Source organism: Podarcis gaigeae, assembly GCF_964106915.1.
Source record: "Podarcis gaigeae genome assembly, chromosome: 2".
Lineage (NCBI taxonomy): Eukaryota > Metazoa > Chordata > Lepidosauria > Squamata > Lacertidae > Podarcis > Podarcis gaigeae.
Window position 1 is genome coordinate 60,231,341 of NC_139679.1, and position 26,480 is coordinate 60,257,820.

The 26,480-nt window shown below is 40.6% G+C and overlaps 1 protein-coding gene and 1 long non-coding RNA gene across 2 annotated transcripts; one reads left to right on the plus strand and one right to left on the minus strand.

The window, feature by feature from the left end:
- The first annotated feature begins 6,942 nt into the window (after positions 1-6,942).
- Positions 6,943-14,784, plus strand: LOC310839732 (uncharacterized protein). The gene is made up of 5 exons (XM_083728669.1): positions 6,943-8,112; positions 8,213-8,245; positions 8,336-8,362; positions 12,347-12,481; positions 14,559-14,784. The coding sequence occupies exons 1-5, from the start codon at positions 8,017-8,019 to the stop codon at positions 14,679-14,681; spliced, it is 414 nt and encodes a 137-aa protein (XP_083584795.1). The 5' UTR covers positions 6,943-8,016; the 3' UTR covers positions 14,682-14,784.
- A 2,565-nt stretch (positions 14,785-17,349) lies between these two features.
- On the minus strand, positions 17,350-24,360 carry LOC310839756. Its single transcript, XR_014561640.1, has 3 exons — positions 24,293-24,360; positions 18,522-18,678; positions 17,350-17,761 (listed from the first exon to the last, which is right to left on the minus strand). It is a non-coding gene; the product is annotated as an uncharacterized lncRNA (long non-coding RNA).
- Positions 24,361-26,480: the final 2,120 nt, after the last annotated feature.

Here is a 26,480-nt window from a genome sequence, read left to right on the forward strand (position 1 = left end):
TGTTAGTAAATGGGTGGCAGAGGAGTAGTGCATGCAGAATAAGGCTAGGCTGCTGTTTTCAGAATTTCCCCTAGCTAGCCCTTCTTAGCCAAGTAAAAACCAGTTTCTCGATTAGCAGACCTCAGTCTCAGACATTATTTCTCAGCTCAGGATATAAGAAATAAATGAATGCATCAGTTTAGTTGTGACAGGTATCTGATGAGAAAATATAGGAGAGGATAAAGGTTATGGGTGCATTTCTGAGACTAGAAAATTTGAACAAACAGGAAGGGATGGTAAAGGAGTAGAAGAAATAAAACCTGCTTGATCCTTTTGCTTTACCAAAATAGCTAAAGAACACAGTCTGTAGACAAATTGGGCAACATAGTGCTTTTCTTTAACAACTGGAAAGTTATCTGCTGCTGCAACTAGACGACCAGGGAAAATGCTTTGGATAAAATATCACTCTGAAATAAAAATTGCTTTACAATTAGCACAGCAACACAGCTCCACTGAACCCCAAATATACTGTAAATTGTGATCTTTGTTTACGTAAGGGGAGTAACTCCCTGTTGATGTTGTTGGAAGCTTCGGCAGCCTTTGTTATGGTGGAACATACTATTCTCTTGGACCATTTATCTGTCAAGAATGGCAGTACAGTACCCCTGTTCATTTTGCCCAGTAGGACCCAGAGGATGCTTATTGTGGATTATTAACACTGTCACCATTTAACTTAGTATGAACATACTGGTTAACAACATCTAATCTAGGACTCACATAACCTGATGGATCCTGTCTTCCTACATCATCCCATGCTACACTTGTGGTTGGGAAATCTAGCATGGATCTTTATGCTATCAGTGCACCAGATTAGGACAGTGATACCTAAGAACAGGGCACTTACCACTGTTTCCCCTACCCTACCCCATTGATCCACTTTCCTACTGAAGTGAGGAAGACTTTGCTTGACTGGTTTTGCCAAAGAAATAGTTTCTTTATAATTTTAGTGAGCTCTTAAATTATATTTTAACAGACCTGCGGTGGTTAATTTTAGTGGGACGCATTTCGTGTTTTATGTGAACTGCTTTATACATTTAGGAACCAGACTTTACAGTGTTTTAATTTAAAAAGGGTTGTAACCAATGTGAATCATACTAAGACCAGACCCATTGAAATGAATGGGCAAGATAAACTTAGGTTCATTCATTTTAATGACTCAGAATATAATTTAGCTTGATACAACTCAAGGAATGAAGCCGAAAGTTGGAAGGCTCAGGACATATGAAATTAACTACGCATTGTGTGAAGAAGTAGTTTAATTTATGGTATTTTTAATTTAAATGGAGATTAGACAAATTCATAATATCAATTGTTACTCGACATAATGGCTATTTTGAGTACAATATCAGAAGCAGCAAATCCCTGAATGCCAGATGCTGGGAAGCACACAACACTCACATCATGCTCGTGGGCTTCCCATAAGCATCTGGTTGGATACTGTGAGAACAGGAAGCTGGATTAGTTGTGCCTTTGAGCTTATGCAGCTGGGCTCTTCTTATATTCCTCTGCTGAATTTCTAGATGACAAGTACTTAGAGTCATTAGGGACAGGTCCATATCTCAGGAACCCAGGAAACTGCCTTACAGCAGCTCAGACCCATTCATCCACCTAGCTCAGCAATGTCTATGCTTGTTAGCAGCAGTTCTCCAGGGTTTCAGTTTTTCCTAGCCCTACCTGGTGATGCCAGATATTGAACATGGGACCATCTGCATGGGTTCCACCAATGAGCTGCAGCCCTCCCCTCTTCCATTTCATTTCCCTCTAAGCCCACTTTAAAACCACTTGTCAGCATTCTTGGTAGAGCTAGATAAGATAGACAACCCTTGTGCAAATAGGTTTCTGTAGAATTCAGGAAATGTCTTTCTCCCACTCTGTCATGAGATTCCAGTGAGCTGGGACCCTGCACATACAAGCATTGTGGGCCAGATTTCTTTTTACTGACTTCAAAGTTATCCTAAGGTCTGATGTTCTCCAAGACGGGCCTGTCAATTTTTCAAAGAAAAAAGTGTAAACATTAATCCAAAACTGGAAGCAGTGTTGGTTCACTGAAGATGCAATCGTTAACTGTTCTTCTATAAGCTTACATATCAACTGATGGTCAGTGCCAGTGTAAACTGAATTTCAGAATACAACACTTCCAAAAGGGAAATCTTTAACTCTTCGTATGTTTATTTTTACCCGTCATTTGGAGAAGGAAGAAAATAGGAGAACAAATGACATTTGCAAGGGGTTATTGACCTTTCAATTTCTCCTGTAGCTTGTATATATGCACAGAGGGAATTCATATTGTCTGGAACATGAAACATGGTATATCCTCAAGTTGTCCATTACAAATCAAGGATATCATGGCTGTTTTAGGAATGATGCATGATGGGAAGAGGGAGGCCATTTTCATGATCAGTGGAAGTCAAATATCTGTCAGGTGCCATATGGCATATATGCATACTTATGTGCCTGGGATATATCCCAAAATATGCCAGGGAACTAAAAGGTAAAGGTAAAGGGTCCCCTGACCGTTAGGTCCAGTCATGGCCGACTCTGGGATTGTGTGCTCATCTCGCTTTATTGGCCGAGGGAGCCGGTGTACAGCTTCCGGGTCATGTGGCCAGCATGACTAAGCCGCTTTTGGTGAACCAGAGCAGCGCAAGGAAACGCTGTTTACCTTCCCACCAGAGCAGTACCTATTTATCTACTTGCATTTTGACGTGTTTTCGAACTGCTAGGTTGGCAGGAGCAGGGACCGAGCAATGGGAGATCATCCCGTTGTGGGGATTTGAACCGCCACCCTTCTGATCGGCAAGTCCTAGGCTCTGTGTTTTAACCCACAGCGCCACCCGCGTCCCATGCCAGGGAACTACTTTTTGTAATAACAAAAATGTAAAAAACAAGCAAAAAACCAGTACTATTGTGTTGCAACATTACATGTTTTTACCATTTTGGAAATTAGCTTTTTCCCTTTGTGAATTCTTTTGCCTCTAGCTTAGCAGTTGGATTTTTGCTCCAACTTGAGCCATGCTGGACTTCCAAGCATGGCATTCTTCAAGCAAGGGCAGGATTTTACTAATTTCCTTTAAGAAATTGCTTGCAAAATTTGCAGAATTATGTTCTAGAGAACTTGGTTCACATGGGTAGTTTAGTATCTAAGTGGTTGGAGCACAATAGGGTTGTCAGCTTTCCTTTGCTTAGGCCGCAATGCAGACCTCCCGCCACTGTTGCATCTCTTGCACTGTCGCACATGGCCGGGGCAGAAGGTGAGCATTAGTAAGATCGCTGAAGCAGCCTAAAGTTGATGCAATAATAATAATAATAATAATAATAATAATAATTTATTATTTGTACCCGCCCATCTGGCTGGGTTTCCCCAGCCACTCTGGGCGGCTTCCAACAAAGATGAAAGATACACTAAAATGTCACATATTAAAAACTTCCCTGAACAGGGCTGCCTTCAGATGTCTTCTGAATGTCAGGTAGGTGTTTATCGCTTTGACATCTGATGGGAGGGCGTTCCACAGGGCGGGCGCCACTACCGAGAAGGCCCTCTGCCTGGTTCCCTGTAACTTGGCCTCTCGCAGCGAGGGAACCACCAGAAGGCCCTCGGAGCTGGACCTCAGTGTCCGGGCAGAACGATGGGGGAGGAGACGCTCCTTCAGATATACTGGACTGAGGCCATTTAGGGCTTTGTGTGGCCATACTTAACCTGAAACTGTTCTTACCCTGAGGTAGCACTTTAGCTAATGGGGCCTCCCACTGCCGCCGCCGCGTGATTTCAGTTCTCATCCTGAAGCAAAGTTCTTAACCCGAGGTACTATTTCTGGGTTAGCAGAGTCTGTAATCTGAAGCGTCTATAACCTCAGGTACCACTGTATAGCTAGGACAGCTGGTCAAAGGGACACCTCTGCCCAAACTCACACCCACCAAGTGCAATGTGGGGGTTGGATTGCTCTGTTAGAGTACTGCAGGCATTCGCGAAGACTGACCTACCCTATATGTTAAATTATTTCAAGTTGACTTTTACTGTGGTGAGTTCCCAAAGATAAGAATATAAGATATATCCTCCTTATCCTCATGCGTTTTGTGCTAGCCCTACTCAGAGTAGATCCATTGAGGTTAATAAATTAACTTCTGTTTATTAATTTCAGTGGGTTCATTCTGAGTAGAATCTTGAAGCACAAGGCTGCTGTCAGGAGAATTTCAGTACTTATATCGATATGTTGTTTTACAGTTCTTACAAACAATTGCTAGTCACATCTACTAAGTGGGAATTTGCTATTCGTTTTTGTTTCAAATTGAGATTTATACCACACCCTGTAAGAAAATTATTAAGGCTTGGTATGTATTGATCACTGTAATTGTCCTACAAATAAAGAAGTATGTTTTTGTTTTTACTGCTTCTGCGTTTCTCATGAATAAGGGTAATCCAGAATTGATTAATGATGGCCTTCCATTTGGATTTATTCATAAAATAAAGAATGGTCTTATCTGAAGTGAGGTATCTTTAAACTTCTGTACACTAAACTGTAGACATGGTTAGTTATATGCTGCCTGTTTTCAGTGTTTTGTTCTTTGAACTAATATAGTTTCTTTAATTTGCTTTTTTATAATCAAATTGTGGCAATATTGTTTTTGCTCTTGCTGTTATTTGATCACAATCCCATCTTTTGGGGTGGATTTTTCTCTGCCTCTGGTTTTCTACCTGCTCCTTCATTTCCCTCCTCAGTCTTCGGTGACTGTTCTTGGATAGATTCCGGTTTGAATTATAAAAAGAAAAAGTACTGCATCTAACAAACATTTCTTGTGATTATGTACTTACATTTTAGAGTAAAAGATAGATAGGTGTTTCAAGGAGTAATGGCAGGGTGACAAACCTCCCCCTCCTAAAAACCTACAAAAGAAAATGGAAAGGAACTCATATCACCACCACTCATGGCCCATTTCACTTATTACATTTCCCCAATCTCTATTTACAGAGTTTGCAAGTGTGGCATGTACAAGTACAGTGAAAGGCATAATTCCAAGTGCTGCTTTAAAGCTTGGGAGTGCTGAAAGTGAACCTTCTTATACACCAGGCTTCCCCAAACTCAGCCCTCCAGCTGTTTTGGGACTACAATTCCCATCATCCCTGACCACTGGTCCTGTTAGCTAGGGATGATGGGAGTTGTAGTCCCAAAACAGCTGGAGGGATAAGTTTGGGGATGCCTGTTTTACACAAACCTACCCAGTTTTTGAAGGGACGCGGGTGGCGCTGTGGGTTAAACTACAGAGCCTAGGACTTGCCAATCAGAAGTCGGCGGTTCGAATCCCCGCGACGGGGTGAGCTCCCATTGCTTGGTCCCTTCTCCTGCTAACCTAGCAGTTCAAAAGCACGTCAAAGTGCAAGTAGATAAATAGGTACTGCTCTGGCGGGAAGGTAAACGGCATTTCCATGCGCTGCTCTGGTTCGCCAGAAGTGGCTTAGTCATGCTGGCCACATGACCCGGAAGCTGTACGCCGGCTCCCTTGGCCAGTAAAGCAAGATGAGCGCCGCAACCCCAGAATCATCCGCGACTGGACCTAATGGTCAGGGGTCCCTTTACCTTTACCCAGTTTTTAAGAGCTTCGGAAGCCGCCTTGCTCAATCCCCTCTTCATGCGTTACATGCAGAAAGAGGGAAAGTGGCATGCAGTGATCCCCAAGGCCTGCCTTTGCTTTAGTTTGGCCATCTGAGTTGGGGAAGCATAGGTGCATTTACTTCTTCACATGGAGATTTTGACAGATTCTGGAGCCCTGGGAAATCAAAGCACTAGGATCCCGAGAAGCCTCTTGATCAACACAAAAAGGCTTCCCTGCTGTCAGCCAAAGAAGCAGTGCTGCTAGGAGGCATGTTTTTCATGGGGACAGGGCCAAAAGCTTAGCCATATAGCTTCTCCCTGCTCACTTTCTGTCTTGAACAATACAAGGAAAGGGTCTTGTGTCCCACCAATCTCTGAGGTGCATTTGAATGGGCACTCAAGATAATAAAATAAACAAGGAAAGTAAAGGAAAGTAGAACAGCAGCATTAACATTCACCGTAAAATATAGCACAGGATATAGAAGTCATCCAATGAAACAATTCACCTTGTGTGATAGATTTAAGAATAGCAGTATGTCTATGTCACGCCATCTTGGAAAGGGAAATTTTAAATCAAAACATATTTGGGAAGGAAAGAAAACCCAGACTAACTTATTGGGAATACGTGGTTAATTTTATGAATCTTTTCTAATTCTCTCCTTAAAAGAATTTCTCAGAATCTCTTCTTTATTTTTCCTTGTGTTAACTAAACATGTGTAGAACACTTGTGAGTTTGATTTCTTTTATCTGGGCTTGATCCAGACATATCTTTCTGCAAAACGAAGCACTCCTTAAATTTGAGGAAGAGAGTCAGAGCATCATTATGACATCATATATTTTTTTAAAAATTAGTGAGAAAATCAAGGAAGGATTATTTTTGATTGACTTCAAAGATGCATCTGATAATATGAAAACAAAAATTGCTAAAATCACCCTGCCTTCAAATTATTCAACAGAGACAGTTAAAATCAGTGGGTAAATTCTTGGAAGTTTAAATCACAAGGATTAACAAGTCACAGGTTTCTTCTCTTCCCCTTAATCATTTAACGCACAATAGAAGCACTGACACAACTGATATCAGATAAGACCACCTTTTAAGGTGGGCTGTTTTCAACAAAATACTAAAATACAATAATGCATCAAACATTAAAAGCTTCCCTAAACAGGGAATTCAGATAATATTGTTACCAGTTTGAGTGACCCAACTACATTATTAGCTACTCCTGTTAAGATTATACTAGGCCCTGCTTGCGGATTTATGCATAAAAAGGTACAAACAGCACACTCACATCAACAGGAACTTCTTCAGGGATAAAGGCGGGTTCCTTGCTCCACCCCAGGAAAGCTGCTCAGTCTTGTAGGCGAGAAGCAAGCATAGAAACAGGGAGACATGGACAGAAAGAGGGAGGCATTCTCCTTGCAACAACTCTACGGGTGTCAAACAGAGCTTTAAACAAGATAAATGCTATAAAGAGATAAAGTGAAGAAGGCAAAAGGAGCCAAGGATGATGAATTTTGTCTTCAAGTTATTTTTCATTTGGCATGTGTCACAAGCCTAGCAACTTGACGGATTACAGATTTTCAAAATTTATAAAAATGTGACATGCGTAGAATGCCTTATCCATAGGCGAGGGAAGACAGGTTCTGCAACTTGCACAGCCCAGCAAATTCAGGGTAGAAAGGTAAGTATCTTAGAAGCAAGACGAACCAATTGTTCTGCAATTATATAGGCTCATTTTGACCAACCTGCTTCGTCACTTACTCAGCTACTGTGTACAGTGAGCACCTTGACAACTTATCATAGTGGTATATATCAAGTTTTGGGACCTAATATGTAATCCAAGTTCTTCAAGACAGCACTTGCAAGGTTCTGTGATATTAATTCAAGGTGCAGTTTTGCCAAGCACAGTAAGAGAACAAGAGTTTCTTCAGTTGTGATCAGAAGAAAATTCCATGATGTTGTAGGACACAGTTTGGAATCAGGTGAAATGCTGTATCTTCAGAATGAGGCTGTATACATGCAACAGTTTTTCCAATATTGGGTGGAAGTTTCAACTGGAAGAATCTACTAAGTATGGAAAATGTGCCTACTTTCCTCAAGATTATACACTGATGGCTTCCTATGGTGACATTATTCAATCATAGTCAATTTTATCACCGTGTTAAAAGTTAAATAAAATTTTCCCTGTCTGAAGGAAAACCACAACACAGATGACTCATTTCCAAATTTACTAGCACTAAAATGTACCGTTACCTTAGAAGAAGCGGAAATGGCTACTGAGTTTCAGTTCTCAGACGGGTCTTTTCCCCACTTCTTGTGAAAAACGGAATTTTGATCAAATCTCAATTTAAAGGAGTCTCTCTAGCAACTTTGCTGGCATCAAACAGAATGAACTCCACAATGCTGTCTTATGTGGCTTTTTGTTGTTTGAACATAGTGAACCAGTGCAATGTCAATGAGTTCAGAAATAAAATAATTAGCCTTGTAAGTATATACAGCTTAATATTATTTTTAGATTACCATTATTTTCTATTTACAAAATGATCATAGTTATAATAAAATTGTTATAATATTGTCATTTCAGAATAACAGTAAAACCTGCCTGAACAGAGAATTTGTAAGTGTACAAGTCTTTTTTGCAAATATTATTTTTACAGATATTTGAGCCATGCTGATCTTTGATGCTCATTTTTCTCCACCTTTTCAGGTAAACTTAAGTCTTCCTACTAAGTGGGTAAGAAAACAATTAAAACACTTAAATTATAAAAACCTTGGAAGATTGAAGCTCTTGACTTATAAGCATTGTTGTTCTTAACAATTTGTTATCACCTGTTTAAAATTCTTGCAAGAATGAACAAGTTAATACCAATAATGTTATTAACATGTCTATTTGGAATTGTTATTAATTAGCAGGAGTTGAGAATGTTGTTCCCAGATTAGTTTAAAAGGTGTAAGAGCATTTTTTAAAATTATAATATGTGTAAGAGTGTCGTCGTCATCATCATCATGTTAAATAAACATAAAACTTAACTGGTTAGACCTGGATTTTATCTTCCGCAAGCAAAAATGCTTCTTCTGTTTCACATAATGTTTTTGATCTAGCAGAAGAATGCTGCTGATGGAGAGGGGTAGATGATAGCTGTCAATTTCCCCATTTCCCTTGGAGCCTCAAACAACACCTCCCACACTGCTCCAGAGATCCCACACTGCCGCTCTGAGGTTGTTTCCACTGGCGGAAATGAACTCTAGATCCAATTTAATAAGACAGACCACCCCCCAACAAATTATTTTAATTAATTAATTAATTAATTAATTAATTTTTATACCGTCCTCTACCCGAAGGTCTCAGGGCAGTTCACATAAATTTATTGATATACCACTATTCATTGAAAAAAATGAGAGTGGTTTACAACATAAAACCATACAATTAAAACCAGTAAACACCAATAAAAATTATCGGCAACTTAGATATGTTAAACAGACAGCATGCAGTCACTCTGCTTTCAACATATACAGTGGTACCTCAGGTTACATACGCTTCGAGTTACATACACTTCAGGTTACAGACTCCACTAACCCAGAAATAGTGCTTCAGGTTAAGAACTTTGCTTCAGGATGAGAACAGAAATCGGGCTCTGGCGGCGCAGCCGCAGCAGGAGGCCCCATTAGCTAAAGTGGTGCTTCAGGTAACAACAGTTTCAGGTTAAGTACGGACCTCTGGAATGAATTAAGTACTTAACCTGAGGTACCACTGTACTGTACATCTACAGTATATATTCGTGCTGCATTTTTTAATATATGAAAGTGGAAGCAGTGGGTTCATTAGATTTCTTTTCCAGACAGTTGTTGCAAAAAAAACCATTATCTGGATCTGCTAACCAACTATATCAAAATCAACACCTTTCTTGAAATTGCAAGGATGAGATTTGCAAATGAAATTTGAACATGTTATAAATTTTGGGTTATGAAAAGATTAAGACAAAGGGGTCTTAAGAAGTGAAATGTGGCCCAATGGCTTTTGTTGATCTTACCAGCATGAAAAGTGCATGGTTCTGAAATGAGAAATATGCATCAAAGTGAATAAACTAGAAACTGTGGCAGTTTTTAAGTTTCACAGAAATCAACAGTGCTGAACTCTTATGAATAGTACTTAACAGTGCTTAATCTGGATGGATCATACTGTATCATTTTTGTAACATATATATGTTTAAATATATCTAAAAAACTACAGCCAAAAATGCATAAAACATGAAACAAAATTCCCTCTTGCTCCCTACAAATGAGGGGGGAAATCTAATATTTACAGGAAAACTGTCGGATTTTGTCAACCTGTCATACATTTTTAAAAAATAATCTCTGAGTGACAAAGGACTAGACCATGTTTTTCAAATGGATTCTCAAAAGTATATGTTATTTCTAAATTACGGTATTAATTTTTTAGTTTGGCTAATTCAGATTTAGAATTATACAACTGTTTTTGGTTTTGGTAAAGAAGCTTTAAATGCTCTCTTGAAATCATTTTAAATACTGCATTAAACTGAAGACTTGTAGGTAAAATGACATAACTCTTAATTTCAAAATATTCACCAGAGCTAAGTTTTTTTAAAAACCAAACATACTAGGTTTGGATGTGAACCATTCCCCCTCCTATGCCTTGAGAACTGCATTCAACAGATGCACAATCTCATCCTATGCAATTATTTAATTGGAAATAAGATCCATTGGGTTCAATGGGGTTTACTGCTAAGTAATTATGCAGATGGTCTCAACCCTAGAGGCTAGGCTTTTAAAAACATTTTTATGGCAAGCAGATGGTCCACTCTGTTCTAAGATCATTTTCTCATGAAGGAACCGTAGAGAGCTGTTTATCGTATATGGGATAACAATCCAGTGTCTGCTGATCACGTCCCTCCTTCTTGGAAAGTCCTTCTCCGATGTTTATAAGACTGGCAAAGCTTAGCTTATTTTGGGAGTTTGTTGCCTGGCTGAACAAATACATGGGAGCTCAATTTAAAGACATGTAAGTTGGCATGATTTGAGATTTTCAGAATAAAACTTAAGTGGCCCCTGACCTATGCACTTTTACGTTAAGTATATTAGACATCATATATATATATATATATATATATGCAGGTTTTGGTGTCCTCGGGTGTCTTCCCGTGTAAAAGTTGGGGTGTCTAGGCGACGTTTCGACGAGGTCTCACTCGTCATCTTCAGGCTGGTGCTTTCGGCTTCTTGTTACTGGCACCAGCCTGAAGATGACGAGTGAGACCTCGTCGAAACGTCGCCTAGACACCCCAACTTTTACACGGGAAGACACCCGAGGACACCAAAACCTGCATTCCTGTACCCGTGAAAATCTACGAAAGCATATATATATATATATATATATATATATATATATATATATTTGCAACAGCATTTAACAATCTGTCTCTCTTACACTTCAGACCAGATAATTTTATGTTCTTACATATCTGGTTTCGCTTTGCCCTTTAAAATTTATAGAAATAAAGATCAGGCCAGGCCGGGTGAAGGCTATAATTAGTTATGACATCAAAACCCATAACTGGTCAGTTCAGAAGTCGAATCTGAATGGTTGAAAAAACTACTGAGTGGCTGACTTGGTTGCAACAGCAACGTCCCATGTTCATTCCAAGGTTGGGCACAGCACACTTCTGTTGTGGGGTTTTTTAAAGTAACCGGTCTAAAAGTGGCTACCATAGGGAAGCACAGGGTCTACAGAGGAATTGAACACAAAGTACGTAATGTAGAAATGTGAAGAATCATCTCAGATGGCAATAGCATGTCATCAAGAAAACCTGTTGTTCTGTGAGACTTTCTCTACCCTGATTTTTAGCTGTGCTACCACTCTGTCAATCTCAATTAGTAGTACTGGCACTGAGTACTGCCTAGAGAGTGACAGCTCATCATAAAGCGGGAGCCACAGCAGTGTTTGCAAGTGCATGGACTGGACAGGAAGATAAAAATAAAAAACAGTTACAGCAGGCACCCCCAAACTCGGCCCTCCAGATGTTTTGGGACTACAACTCCCATCATCCCTGGCCACTGGTCCTGTAAGCTAGGGATGATGGGAGTTGTAGTCCCAAAAACATCTGGAGGGCCGAGTTTGGGGATGCCTGAGTTACAGGATCTGTTAAAAGTTCAACCAAGATGATGCTGCGAGAAATAAATGGGGAGACAATTATGAGTTCCAACAGAGCAAGTCTGGCCATCCCTAATTGTTACACAGTGAGTTACGCCTCCGCTCACTTAACCATTTAGGATGGCTGAAATATAAACGCACACTAATAATACATTTGACCATGAATGACAATGTTAGCAATAAAATGGTAGTTTTATATTATGAGAAGTATGCCACAATTTCTGATCCAATATATGCACATTTCAAGTCCTAATCACGGTTTTATGCAGTGTTTTTTCGGGGGGGGGGGCGCATACCCCTAAATATTTTGTGAATCTTTTTACTTTTGTCCATTCACTGTGTTTATTTTTCCCAATTTGAACTAAAAATGGTGAGAGTACCCCTAAATGCTTTTTAGAAAAAATGCAATGGTTTTATACCATTTTCTAATATAAAGGATGGGTTTATTACTCTATTTTATATTCTGTTAGCAGAACAGTATGTTTTTTACACAGTTGTCATTGATATAAGTGCAGTTGGTTTTGATGTTAAAATAGTACTTATGTTTCTCAGACTGGTTGTAAATGGTCCTGTCTTGATAAAGGATTTGAAGCTATTCAGAATCTGAAGCCAAATTCCAGGTGTGCCGAGAAGATTAAGAGCCTTAATAAACGTTATACACAAATCAAAAGGAAACAGGCATGCAAGGTAGGTGGTGTATTCCTATAAATATAAAATACATACAAGAGTTTATATATTTATAATACTTTACAAACACAGCTACATTATTATTTGCCATTTGTATTTCTAAGTCTTGCCCTTATATCTTTCTAATTTCTATTTGGTTCTACACTTATTAGCAGTTCATACAATTCTGCGACAGTTTTCGTATGAAATCTGGATCTCTATATTAATTTCTCAAATGGGGTTAATTTTCTAGTTATTTTTCTTTTAATAGCTTTTTTTTACTGAAGAAGTAACATTTAAGAGTTTTTGTCATAGTAGTAAACTGAAGACAGTAAACGGTACAAAAATAAAAGCCACCCAGGAAATGGCCTCTTCAGAAGCGGCTCCCCCAATTAGCCTTCTCAGACGGGCTCACCTAGTGTCATATTTGTGGTATTTTCAGCATGAGGTAAAGACTTTTCTGTCCACCCAGACCTTTTGCATATTTAAGGAATCTGGGTGTCTGTTTTTTAAAATCAATTTTTAATTTTAAAACTGCTAAAAGTGTAAAAGAAATCTATTATCTTAATAACTAGCATCCTAAGGAAGGCCCACAAGAATTCCAGAACAGTGAGATAGTCACCAATAATGTCTGTTCATATGGTTTTGAAGGACAAAGATGGTGTTCTCTCTTTTTAAAAAAATGATTTTTCAGGTTTATACCTTTCAAAAAATTTACAAACATTTTAACATTTCAAAACTTGACTTACTTTCCCCTCTTTCTGAGGTTCCTTCAATTTATTTTTAATATTTTCTGCATCTCCAAATTAACTTAATTTGTGAAGTTGAGAAAGATGGTGTTCTCAATAGGTTTGAGACACTGTAGTGGGGGGAAAGGAGCGTGATGGTCTGTCATGTTGAACGTGTGAAGTCCTGGCTTCACCATCGAACTACTAGTTCCTATAAGATGCTAAATACAGTATGTGGGATTTATGTAAACTGAAAATGGTAAAATTTTGGGCAAAGGGAAGGCCACTCTGATAAAACTACCCTTCCACACATGCCATCAATGGTTCTATTATTATTCACTCAGAAGCAAGCACCAAGAAGTTCAATGGAACGTATTCTCAGGTAAATGTGCAAAGAACAACAACCTGTTGTTTTACCTAACTATCATAAACCCCAGGGACCATTTTATTCCCTGTCTTCAGAGAAAGAATGTCCCTGCAAGTTTTTTAATATTTGATGTTTTATTGTGTTTTTCATATTTTGCTGGTGGCTGCCCAGAGTGGCTGGGGCAACCCAGTCAGATGGGAGACATATCGTATTTTTCCGTCTATAAGATGCCACCATGTATAAGATGCCCCCTGTTTTTGGGCAACAACCAATCGCCAGTACACCCTTGGCACTATCCATGTATAAGACACCCCCCCCTAATTTTTGACATTTTTTTAAAAAAACCTAGTCTTATAAACAGAAAAGTATGTTAATTAATTAATTTTGTTGTTGTTGTTGTTTTCCACCAAAACTGTGTATGCCTAGTGATTATGCAGTTTTCTAAACACGAAAATCATGCACAGGCTGAGCACTTGGATATTCCCTTTTCCAAAATATTTCAGAATGCTTCACATCCTTTCAACACCTCTGCAAAGCTGTCTCATGTTACCATCAGAACAGTGCAGATGGGGACTATGGCTGAAAAAATGTGACCTAAATCCACTTGATGCCTTTTTTCTATACATCCAGGGCTGGAAAGCAGGGCATACACAATGTTAGCCACAATCTATATCGATCCTGTCATTTCTCATGAAATGCTGCATTTTGATGCATCTTTTCCCCAACTTGCTTCAACCAGAATTGAGAAAAAATGCTCTAGGTATGTTTTAAGCTGTACCCAGTTTCGAAAAAAATGTGGGTGGGCCGAGAGAAGAACCTGGGAACTTCCTGACTGATAATCAAAGACATTCATCACTACATCACACTATTTCTGTTTGCTTTTGCTAAGCCAGGAAGGGAAAATAAAAAGCACTTGAATTTCCGTGTGCAATAAATCTGTCCTTTAAACTTGCTTGATAAAATGTATTAGACCATTCATCATGTCCCCCCCCCCCCTCCACAGTCTGTAATCTGCAACGCAATGTGTGACAACTCCACTAGCGGAGATACAGAGACATATTTCCGCGAGGCTATAGAACATCTTCAAGCAGTAACATGGGAGAACATGAGGTGGATCTCAAATTAGTATTTACTGTATTTGAGACATAAGGCCATACCTTTCAGAAACTTTCTGTAAAACCACAGAACTGCCATATACATGTGCAGAGAATAAATATTTTCATATGTTAGCTTTTTACTCCTTTTTTATTTTCCAAATTATTGTGCCAAGAGCTTTCTCAGTAAACAGGCCTAGGATACGCCAGATAACTCCCTGTGGAACACCCTCCCACCAGATGTCAAAGAGAACAACAACTATCAGACTTTTAGAAGACATCTAAAGGCAGCCCTGTTTAGGGGAGATTTAATGTTTGATGTAGTACAGTATTTTAATATATTTTTGTTGGAAGCCGCCCAGAGTGGCTGGGGAAGCCCAGCCAGATGGGCGGGGTATAAATAATAATAATAATAATAATAATTATTATTATTATTTGCATATTGAGCTTCCATCATGATCTCTTTGAAAAAGTTTGAGGACCTCTTGAAAATAATCAATTTGCACAATGATACTCTTTTCTAATGAGAAACCCTATTTTAAAGGGCATTTCTTGACCATAACTGTCAACCTTATTCCCTTATTCCAGCGTCATTTCCCACTGCTTCCCACTGCTATCCTGGATTGTTAGATATCCTGTAGACTGTCCCAGGGACAGGTGAGGCTGCTGAGTTTCACAACCTGATTCTTCCAGACAATGCCTGGAGCAGGGGTCTCCAAGCTTTCCTTGCCTCATGCCGGGGATCTTCAGGAATGGTTGTGCAGTGGGCCAGAGGGCAGGGGAGCGCATGCCAGTACATGCCCACACATGCTATTTCTGGCGCACTTCCAGGTCAGAGGAGGCCTGTGCGCATGCACGCCAAGCTATTTCCAGTGCTCCTCCGCCCTGGAAGTGGATCCCCACGCCGCGCCGCGCCATGCCGGTAAGACCGGGTGGCAGTGGGCAGCAGTGGGGGTCACTGCGGGCTGGATAAACAAGTCCCTCAGGCCTTATTTGGCCCCTGGGCCGTAGGTTGGTGACCCCTGGCCTGGAGTTTATCTGTATTACAAGTACACAAGAAGCCAAACTCCACACGGGGCAGAATTCAACTTAGTGCTAAGAATATAGTGTCAACACAAGCATTTTTTATTGCCCAACATTCCCAGCGCACTGATCTGGGGATTCTCCAAACTCTCCAGAGCAGATTTGGGGGAGAAACGGAAGGTGAGGTGAAGGGGGGAGCCCTGTTGCACTAGCACCTTGACTGTCTTCTGCTAGTGGAATGGGTACTTGGATCGGGACCCAAGCATTTTATTCATAATGCTTCGTATCCTCCAACATTCCTCAGATGAAAATAGGGACATTTCTCACACACACCAATTCCCGCCCCCACCCCCACCCCCGGACTACAGAGCATTTCCTATCAGAAGTGCTACCACCACTACCTCACTGGGACACAGCACAAACACCCTCCACCATCCTGAGAAAACTCCTTAATCCCGATTTTATTTTTATTCTGTGGCATCTGTCCCAAATCAAAACTCTGATAACCCAGTGCTTGTGAATTCATCGCCCAGATAACACTGCTCATAACACATTCTATGAAGCCTTTACAGGATGGATCACCTAGGGCATCTACAGGGTCCTGCCTGGTGCCGAAATCAGGCTTGAAAAAAGCCTTGTAACTGTTGCCAATAGGTGGTTTTTTCCAGTCCTTATTGTGACACAAGGAGGCAATATGGGTGGGTTAAAACTGGGGAGAGTTAATTCCCCTCCACCAAAAATTCACCTCTGCCATCATTAGGCTTGAATGAAGCATTCTAAATTGCAGCCAGTAGAAGACTTTGTTCAACCCTCACCGCAATCAAGGTGTTTTAGTGTGTGCAATTTAGGAGGTTCTTACTAGGAAAGCAAGAACTAACACTTGCTTCCCCAGTTGCCACCGACACCAAAATTGCCCTTCTCTCACTGCATTTAGGCTCAAAGAAGTCCTCATATCACCTACAACAGAACACTTTTTTCAAGCCAAATTGCTGCCAGAGATGTGTGTGCACATGTGACTGTGGTGCACATGTGCACAGTTGCATGTGTTTGGTTGTGCACATACATGGTGTCTATGATTGCAAAATGTTTTGTTTTTGTTTGCCGGCTAGGTAAAGGTAAAGGGACCCCTGACCATTAGATCCAGTCATGGCTGACTCTGGAGTTGCGGTACTCTTCTTGCTTTACTGGCCGAGGAAGCCGGCGTACAGCTTCCGGGTCATGTGGCCAGCATGACTAAGCCGCTTCTGGCAAACCAGAGCAGCGCACCAAAACGCCGTTTACCTTCCTGCCAGAGCGGTACCTATTTATCTACTTGCACTTTGACGTGCTTTCGAACTGCTAGGTTGGCAGAAGCAGGGACTGAGCAACGGGAGCTCACCCCATCACGGGAATCTGAACTGCCGACCTTCTGATTGGCAAGTCCTAGGCTCTGTGATTTAACCCACAGTGCCACCCGCGTATCTGACGTTGCCGGCTATCTAGTGTAAAATTTTTGTTTGGGCTCTAAATAGGTTCACAGGCATACATAACTTGGATACACTTTGCTATCTACTGTTGAACAAAGCAAAGTTGCAATTCAAGGCAGACTAGACTATTTGCAGCACTAAAATCTATCGTCATGCGGTCAGCTGCTGCTTACTATTGTGGAGTTTTCTTTAGGGTACAAAATTGCTAAGATTCTACAAGGCAAACTGAGTTTTGCAAGATCTGCTAGATAAAGTGAACAGGAACAATGGTGCTAAAACATATTTTCAACGAAAACAAACCATCTGTTATCTTGATGTCACAAACCTTTATGGATTATTCAGTATTTGCCATGCTACTGATTCTGACATTTCCCAAGATAAGATTAATCTCTCCTTTTTTAAACCAAGTATAAACAAAGGTTGGCTTGACTTGCATCACTTAATCCCCCGGAACTCTTTTCTTTTTCTTCGTTCCGATTGTACATCCTCTTTCGCAAAATATGTGTAACTCGGCAATTTTCTGTAGGATCATTTTGAAATGGATCTGTGGGTGTGGGTCTCTTTTCACAGGAGCGGTGCCGGCTGACAGAAGCAAGGATAAACCATTCAGCTGGAAGTGTAACCTAAAGGCAAAGTTGGTATAAGGAATGAAGCATCAGAGCATCAACTACCTTTGTGTTCATTTTAATACATTAAGAGTTATTAAACTCTTCATATTATGTCTGAACAAAGCAGTGCAAATGCAAATTCTGACACATATTGGGAATTACCCAAAACTGAAGAACCACTGAGACAACAGACTTCCAAGCATGCAATGGAGATTCTTTTTCGGTCCTCTGCAGACCCCCATTCCCCCTCAAAATCAGTTCTGGAGGGGTGGACCACCCCTTGGGGGGCATGCAGGGAAGAAGAGGAAATGCAAGTGCTCTTGTGCTAGCAGAATCCTGGATACAACTCATTATTTCTTGACACCAGCACCACCAGCAAAACTAGCTATACATAAATTATCAGTTTCCTTCAAATGTTTTATGTTGTGTTGCCCTATAGTTAAGCTGCCGTGCTCTTGGGCTTTTAAGCTTCACTGTTTCCAATTTACCAAACTTTCCTGATAGTTTTCTCGTGAACATCCAATAGGACCAGCAGTTCCTATAGTAGGCTGGGAGTGGATGTCTGGAATATCTAAACAAACATCAGTCCATGCCAACAAAAATAAAACATCCAAGAGCACCAAAAGGGCATTTGGTAAGAATCTGAGCAGCTTGCCCAAAGGAGACATGCTTCAGAATTATTTTGGAAACTATAAACAAGAGATGAATGAAATAGTAACATCCTTAAGGCAACTGACATTGGATAATGAGAATCAATCTACTAACTTGTTAGTACCTGCTGTTTTGACACTGTTCTTTCCCTAAATGCCCTCTGGTCTCTTCCCAGAGAATAATTTTAATCACTTGAGACTCTTACAACATCCCATCTAGCATGAGCCAGAAAAAAAGGAATCTAGAGGAGGTCTTGACACACAGGGTTTGGTTCTTCATGGCTAAAAGAGCAAAGTAACCATAAAAGTTTACAAAAGCCCTTGGCTCTTGAAGTAGAGAACCCCTCCCTACGAAGACACAAAGCTCATTTTTTCTAGTAGTCTACTAACAGGCAAAACACTGAAGGATGTAACTGTTGCTAGCATTTTAAACAGTTATAGGGTTCTTTCTGCACACTTGGGTATAACGAAGTATCTGAATCCCCTCCCACTGCCTCCTTGATCATGGGATGGTGAGGATAGTCATCTTCCCTTTCCTTTAAAAATACATAGAGCTGAAGAAGGAAGTTAGAATCGTGACACTCCTTCCCACTTCCTACTTCAGCTCTATGCACTTTTCGAGACTCAGATAAATTTTACTGACGTGTCCAGAGAGTGGCACCCATGGGAACGAGCAGTATAAACTTCAAATTTTTTGCAGTGAGACTTCAACTTTCTCTCTCCCACCCTGCAGCCCTCCACACATCCTCAAAATCTGCTCTGGGTGGGTGGGGGACTCTTTGGAGCAGATTTTGGGAGTGTGGGGAGGAGTGGAAGGTGAAGCCCATTTCAGAAACGGAAGTCCTATTTGCAAATGGTCTGCTTTGTGAATGGTAAACTGTATGAGTGGGCAAATATTGGAAGTTTGCTTCGAACCGAGGCCTGAGAGTTGCAACGTATGGCTGGTCTTCAGCTGGCAATCTGCCAAGTAGCAGACTGAGACCCTTACGAAAGAGGTGACTGTGTGTCATGTAAGTCTACCATTATTTTACTTGGTCTTAGAAACAGATCATTAATTTGTATGGGTCAGATACATTTCCATCATTGAAAGAGAATTGTTTACAACCCAGTAGTGTTCCCATCTCAGTGACCGGTCCCAGTCTGCAGCCTGATCCCTGACATTCCTCAAGGGAAGGATCAACTCTGCGTTTCAAATGCTTTGGCGAGATATGTGCTTTACGTGCAAAGAGAAGGGAGTCCCCACGTCAGGTCCCACTGTTATGTTCCAACAGCTTGTGTACCATACACATGCAACATTGACATCTGCTGGATAATGCTAGTCACAGCAGCCTTTCCTTAGCTAAGGTAATTATAATTCCATAACTTTTTTCCTGTACAGCATGAGCAATCTTACTGTGCTAAAAAAAGGAGTGGAAGGTGTCTGTGATTACTGAGAATTCAGCTCAACATTACAGGTAAAACAATATGACATCCAGGCAAGGTCTTCTGGCTCCAGTACAAAACATCATCATCATCATCATCATCATCATCATCATCATAATTTATACCCTGCCCATCTAGCTAGGTTTTCCCAGCCACTCTGGGCAGCTCCCAACAGAATTAATGATCATAATAATTAAAAAAATGATAAAACATCAGACATTAAAAACTTCCCCAAACAGGGCTGCCTTCAGATGTCTTCTAAAAGTCAGATAGCTGTTTATTTCCTTGACATCTGATAGGGCGGTATTCCACAGGGCAGGCGCCACTACTGAGAAGGCCCTCTGCCTTAGAAGGATATGGCAGTCTAACTGCAAACACCATTTATAAGGATCCTGGCATGTCTTGCTAAAGTGCATAGTCTCCTGCCAGCACTGGAAGGTTGCACTTTTGCAACCATAATGTGGTAGTACCCCCTTGTGGCCTGCCACAGCACTGCTGCTTCTTAAACATGAATTGTTTCCAGTTGCAATCAGGGTGTATGGGAATGAGAGTTTGAAAGTAACCTTTTCATCATTACGTATTTGGTCCTCCAAAAGTCACAGGACCACCTTCTATCGTATATACTAATGGCAAATTCATTCCAAGCTCCAATCATCATGCAGCCAGTGGTACCAACCACTAACCACACACAAGAGGAAAGTATCAGAAGATTTAAGGGAACATTAAGGTTTGCAAAAGTACCAGGTCACTTGCTTGCTCAGATGCAAGGGAACATTGAGTGTCCATCGAGGGCAAAAATCTGGAGGAAACCTGAGAGAAGTGGGAATGCAATGGTGTATGCTAGAAGCAATATGTTTTGTGAGAGGAAGGGGAAACTATAACGTGGCTCTGTCCAGCATTTCATTCCACTTTGTCTGGGTTCTGACTGATTGATTTATCAGTAATCCAGAGACAATAAAGTTGCAATTAAGTCTGCTTCCCATCTCTCCCACTGAGGTGGCCTGATAGTTATGGGAAGAGAAAGGATTCAGATTATGTGACTTGTATGTAAAAGGTAATCCAATTACATTATAAAAATATAGGGACACAGACTCTTAGCTGGCTGAGGATTTATCAATTCCAGCATGTATTGGCTAGTCAAAGCCACTTGTAGGATTTGAAAGGATGTTTATTAGTACAGAGTAATAAGAATAGAAGGATGGGATCAGCTCTCTGTACAGACTGGAAATGCCCAGTAGACTTTTACTGGGATTGAAATGAGAAAAAAAATCAGCTTTTACTGAAAATTTGTAGGACAATTTATGACTATCTAAACCATATCAATTAGTATCCACTAATATAAAGGAATGCTCATTAAAAATTAAACATGGAGGGCACTATACACTGGCACAGATTTATAGAAAAACATCTGGACACCCCTCGTGGGGTCAATTTCAGCAGACTACTGGCACAGGGGCCCAGTCCAGGTCTGGAACATCTTTCTTCAAAATAAAAGCAGTCAGATTGAGCACACTTACTTAAAGACATGAATGAGGTAACAGTGTAGTTTGGCACTTATCATAAGACTTTTAGCGATAGCCTGGGTAAGTGGTTTGTTTTTAAAATCTGTATCTTGCCACGTGGCAAAAAAAAATACTCAGGGTTGTTAACAAAACATAAAACCCATAACAGCAAATCTGTAAAAATTCAATATACCGTATTTTTCGCCCTATATGATGCACTTTTTCCCCTCCAAAAATGAAGGGGAAATGTGTGTGCGTCCTATGGGCGAATGAAGGCTTTCGCTGAAGCCTGGAGAGCGAGAGGCGTTGGTGCGCACCGACACCTCTCGCTCTCCAGGCTCCAGGAAGCTATCCGCCCTCCGGAGGACGCCCCGTGCTTCACGCAGCTGTCGGCAAGCCTTGCACACCCGGGGGATTTCCCACTGGGTGTGCAAGGCTTGCGGGCGGCAGCCTGCAGCGTGGAGCACGGGGCGCCCTCCGGAGGACGCCCCGTGCTTCGCGCAGGTGTCGGCAAGCCTTGCGCACCCGGGGGAACTCCCCCCGGGAGCACAAGGCTTGCGGGCGGCAGCCTGCAGCCTGGAGCACGGGGCGCCCTCCAGAGGACGCCCCGTGCTTCGCACAGGTGTCCGGAAGCCTTGCGAGCCCAGTGGGAGTTGCAGCCGGGCTCGCAAGGCTTGCAGATAGCAGCCTGTTCTGGGGGAGGAGGGCGGGGAAAGCTTGGGCTTCCCCCGCCCCAGCCCCGCGGCTGGGGGCGAATTTTTATTATTATTATTCATTCCCCCCCCCCTAAAAAAAAAGAGGTGCGTCCTATGGGCCAGTGCGTCCTATAGGGCGAAAAATACGGTATTAAAACAATTCAACATAATGAAATGGGCAGAAAGACTATGTGTTGAATTATCAACAATCTAAAATCTTCAAAAACTCCCAATAACATTAGTTTAAAAACAGTTCCGGAATGCAATTAATTTTCATTTGGTTGTGGGAGTAAGATGGTCTTCACACATTTTCTACAAGAAGGCCTGATGAATGTCTCTAGAATGGAGTTCCACAATATGGGTGACAATATCAAAAAAGCCCTGGCTCTCAGGCCTAAGGTCGGGGGGGGGGGGATGTGACTAGAAATTAACCAGAACCCAGTGAAGTTCTTTCATGATGATGGGTCCTGTGCCTTATACCCCAAAACAAAATACCAATAGATTTTTATTTATTTATTTATTTATTCATTTATTTATTAAATTTGTATACTACCTTTTATCCACAGATCTCAGAGAGGTAATTATTTTAGATTTGCTATTAATTACTTTGGAGAAGGAAAACAATTGCTATTACAGCTACTGTGGATACAATGATAAAGGGGGTTAGAAAATATGGGAAATATGAGTGTTTACTTTTTTTTGTAACACAGTTTCTATTCATTTTCTTCTTTAAAATTTTTAACATGGTTGCGCTGAAATGCAACAATTACATAAAAATAAAACAAGAAACACTCAAATGTTTCTGAATATACTAGCCAAGTTGTAGCAAAATGTAAATACCAAAATGATTACAAATATGAAACAATGTATGGTAATATGTATTGCTTAGATTGGTGGCCATAAATAAAAGACATTTTGTATCCATTAGAATTTATAGAAAGAGGAGAGGGAGGGGAAAGGGGAAATACGGTAAAAGGAAAGATGTTCTTCATACATGCCAGACTGTGCTGTAAACTATGGGTAATGTTCTCCCATATGCAGGACTATTTCTGTAATCAATAAATCCATATCACTGCATAAAATTTGTGTTTCTTTTGGCCTCTTGCTATTTTTAAATTATTGTGTCAGTTTTTCCCAATAATGCTGTTTGCCAGATTACATTATGCCATTGGTCCAAAGTTAACAAGTGTAATGATTTCCATGTCCTGGCAATAGTTGTTCCTGCAAGGGTTTATAGATGTGTTGTGAGTTCTGTTTCCAACACCGTATGTCCATATTTGTTGTTTCCCATCCCTTGATATAATTTGTCTAATATACAGTAATTTGTTTAAATTATAAGTAACACAAATGTATCCCTATCGTGTTTTATGACTTCCCTGATACTGTATGTGTGAGCTGGAACTGGTCTGTGACCGAAATAATAAATTCAATCAATGATAAGTAACTTGAATGCCTAAGTATCTGAAGCTTTTTCTCACTATTGGGATTTGTAATATTTTGGAAGCTTCCTGAAGTTGTGGGGGAGCATGATAGAATATTATTTCCAATTGCTGAAAATTTACCTTATGTCCAGAGACATTAAAAAACGGTTTCCAATTCTATACTCAATAACCTTCCAGTGTTAAGAAAGTCTGATGCAGATAAAACCAGACCGTTGGCATAAAGTCCCAGAATGCATTCCATTCCATTGATAGTTACACCATATTCTGCCAGAATTTGGCATAATTTCATTGCCAGTGGTTCTTTATTAGAGTATTGTTGGTTTTTTAATGTCTTATGTAGAAAATATTTGGCAAGCCTAGTTTCTGTCACTGTTGAAATTATGTGACAATAGATTTCTATATCAATTTAAGTTCAAAAAGCTTATTTCATGCACTACAGTACATGCTGTTTGTCTTATCAGTCTTACCTATTTTTAAACAGGTGAAAGAACCCATGGCATGGATGAACTAGCATTTTATTTATAGAACTGATGTTACATCATGCTGACACATCATGCTGACCCTTTTCTTTAAAACTACCTATATTTTTTTAAAGCAACACAAAACTTCCTTGAAGGCTGGAAAGTACAGACAAACTGTATATGTCTTGACTCTCTTTATGATGCAGTTTTTTTTATATAAGAAAACCCCAGAGATATAATTCCTCTTTTCAAAAAATAAAGAACTGAATAAATTGCCAAGACCCACTAAAGAACATTGCATGGCACACAGCCCTGAACACTGCTGGTGACTAACAGAACTACTAGCCAGCCTTCATGAATGTTGACATACTAACCTACTTTGAAGGTATTAATGCTGCTACCACTTCTGTCTCCTTGGCAATTTCAGCTCATTAGAACTGCAGTGTCTAATTATAATAAGACCATTATTTCAATTTTAAAGAATTAAAATAGTGTTCTGAAATTTATTCCTGTTAACTAGTTCATCTGAATAGGTATATTTATGTGATAACAATCTTGTGCAGCTTTTATTGCCTTTCTAACCCTGAACTACTTATATTTGAACCAGACAAGTCTGTGCATGACACTGCAAAATAAACTGCAGTGCAAATTTTCATCTTTTGACTGTTGTGCATGTGGAGGTCTTCTTCTCTGTGCACATACTTAGTTCAATTGGGGTAAAAGTAAGCAATTAAAGAGGCAATTTCAAGTCTATGCACAAATGACTAAAGGAATTCATGGATTGCATCTCCTTGATAAATAATTTATCAAGGATGAATCATTGTTTGTTTTGGTACATAGAATAATAGCAGAAATGCTACTAGAAGTCACCCACCCCAATCCAATAGCTTGGTGATGAGTGCATTGGGATGTGATGAAAGGTCGAAATTTAAATATGCTATACCTCCAAATTACTCCTGAAATGCTTTGTGCTACATTATGTCTGTTTGCCTTGGTGTAAAACCATGCAAATGCATTGGTCTTTAGGAAAATTGGAAGCACACTAAGACCACCTCTACCCCCAGCTATCTACCCCCAGGTGCCATATAAATGTGCTGCCCTTTTACAGCTACTGAATGTACCAGGGTAGGTTGTTGATTATTTTTCCTCTGATGATGTGTGGTAGGCTCCTGATACTTTCTAAAGGCAACAGTGCAGGATTTCAACACATTTCCAGAATCATTTAAAAAGGTATTGGGTGCCAGCAGGCCCAATCCTGAACCCCCCCACCCTTTCCTTGCAGGCTTTGACAAATGAGTGGCGCTCCTCTCCACAATGGCAGCAGGAGTCAAAATAATAACAATCATTTGTGGGCACTGTTCAAGTTATACATGTGTAGGACCATCCTTCACAGCACTTTGTTGGTTTTGGTTACGTCTTTTGTGTTTTCATTTTGTATTTTTATGTTGTGAATTGCCCTGTGATCTTTGGATGAAGAGCGGGATACAAATTAAATAAATAAATAAATGCTTGTGCTTATAGCAACTTGTGGCTTGCTGTAAGCACCAATGAGTTAATCGGTTTTGACAACAAGTCCACTTTGCTCAGGGTTTCACTGCACCATAGGGCTCCTGCTTGTTTATTTGTAGCTGTGTCACTATCTCTCCTACATCTGATGCCACATGTCAGCAAAGGAGGTGGTAGGTATGGTTTGGGGAAAATGGACTCACAGGTAAAAATGGGGGGGGGGGCTGTGCTAGGCACAGAAGTTCTCTACCCCCTAGAAATGGCAACCCATTTCTCAGGAAACGAGGCAGGGGAAAAGGGAGGGGGCTGTTAAGGCAAGCCTGATGTTTTGGGTGGAATTCCAAAGTCCCTACAGACTATTAGGGGTTCATGATATTCCAAAATTATGCATTATGACTCTCTGCATTCGAATCAACCTATTCCTTACAGCTGCACTCAACCAACCACATTGGCTCCACCCTGCAGCCTTCTGATGCTCACATTTCCAACAGCCTCCTTTAGCCAGTCAGCTAAACTGGGGAATGCTCCCCATTTTAATACCCTTCCAGCACATGAAGCGACCACTTAATTCAACTGATTTCATTCCCTAGGCAGGGATGTGGTCAATGTTGCTGGACCACATACTGTCCCCACCCAACTCCCATCTACTGTACTCTGTATTGGAACTGTGTTCAGAAGCTCCATTACTTGCGCATTTGCCAGCCTGGCCAAATGGCAGGCCATAAATTTAACATATACACAATAAATACCCCTGCCATTGGCTATGCCCCTGCCATTGGCTATGCCATCTGAGACTAGTAGAAGTTAGGTGTCCACAGCATTTACCCAATCAAAAGTGCTTCGGCTCCAGCACATGCACTCAGTCTACAAAATAATTCTCTAACAGTGAAAGCAGCAGATGCCCTACTGGATTTTTTTTCACTCAGCTTCCTTTTCCTCCTGTTTTTAGCCTTCCATCAGCATGACCAAATGGCATCTTCGTCACAGCTGCTCCTATTGAGAGGCAATAATTCTCTAACCCTATTAATAACTGCCCCCGCTTCCCTACCTCTGCTT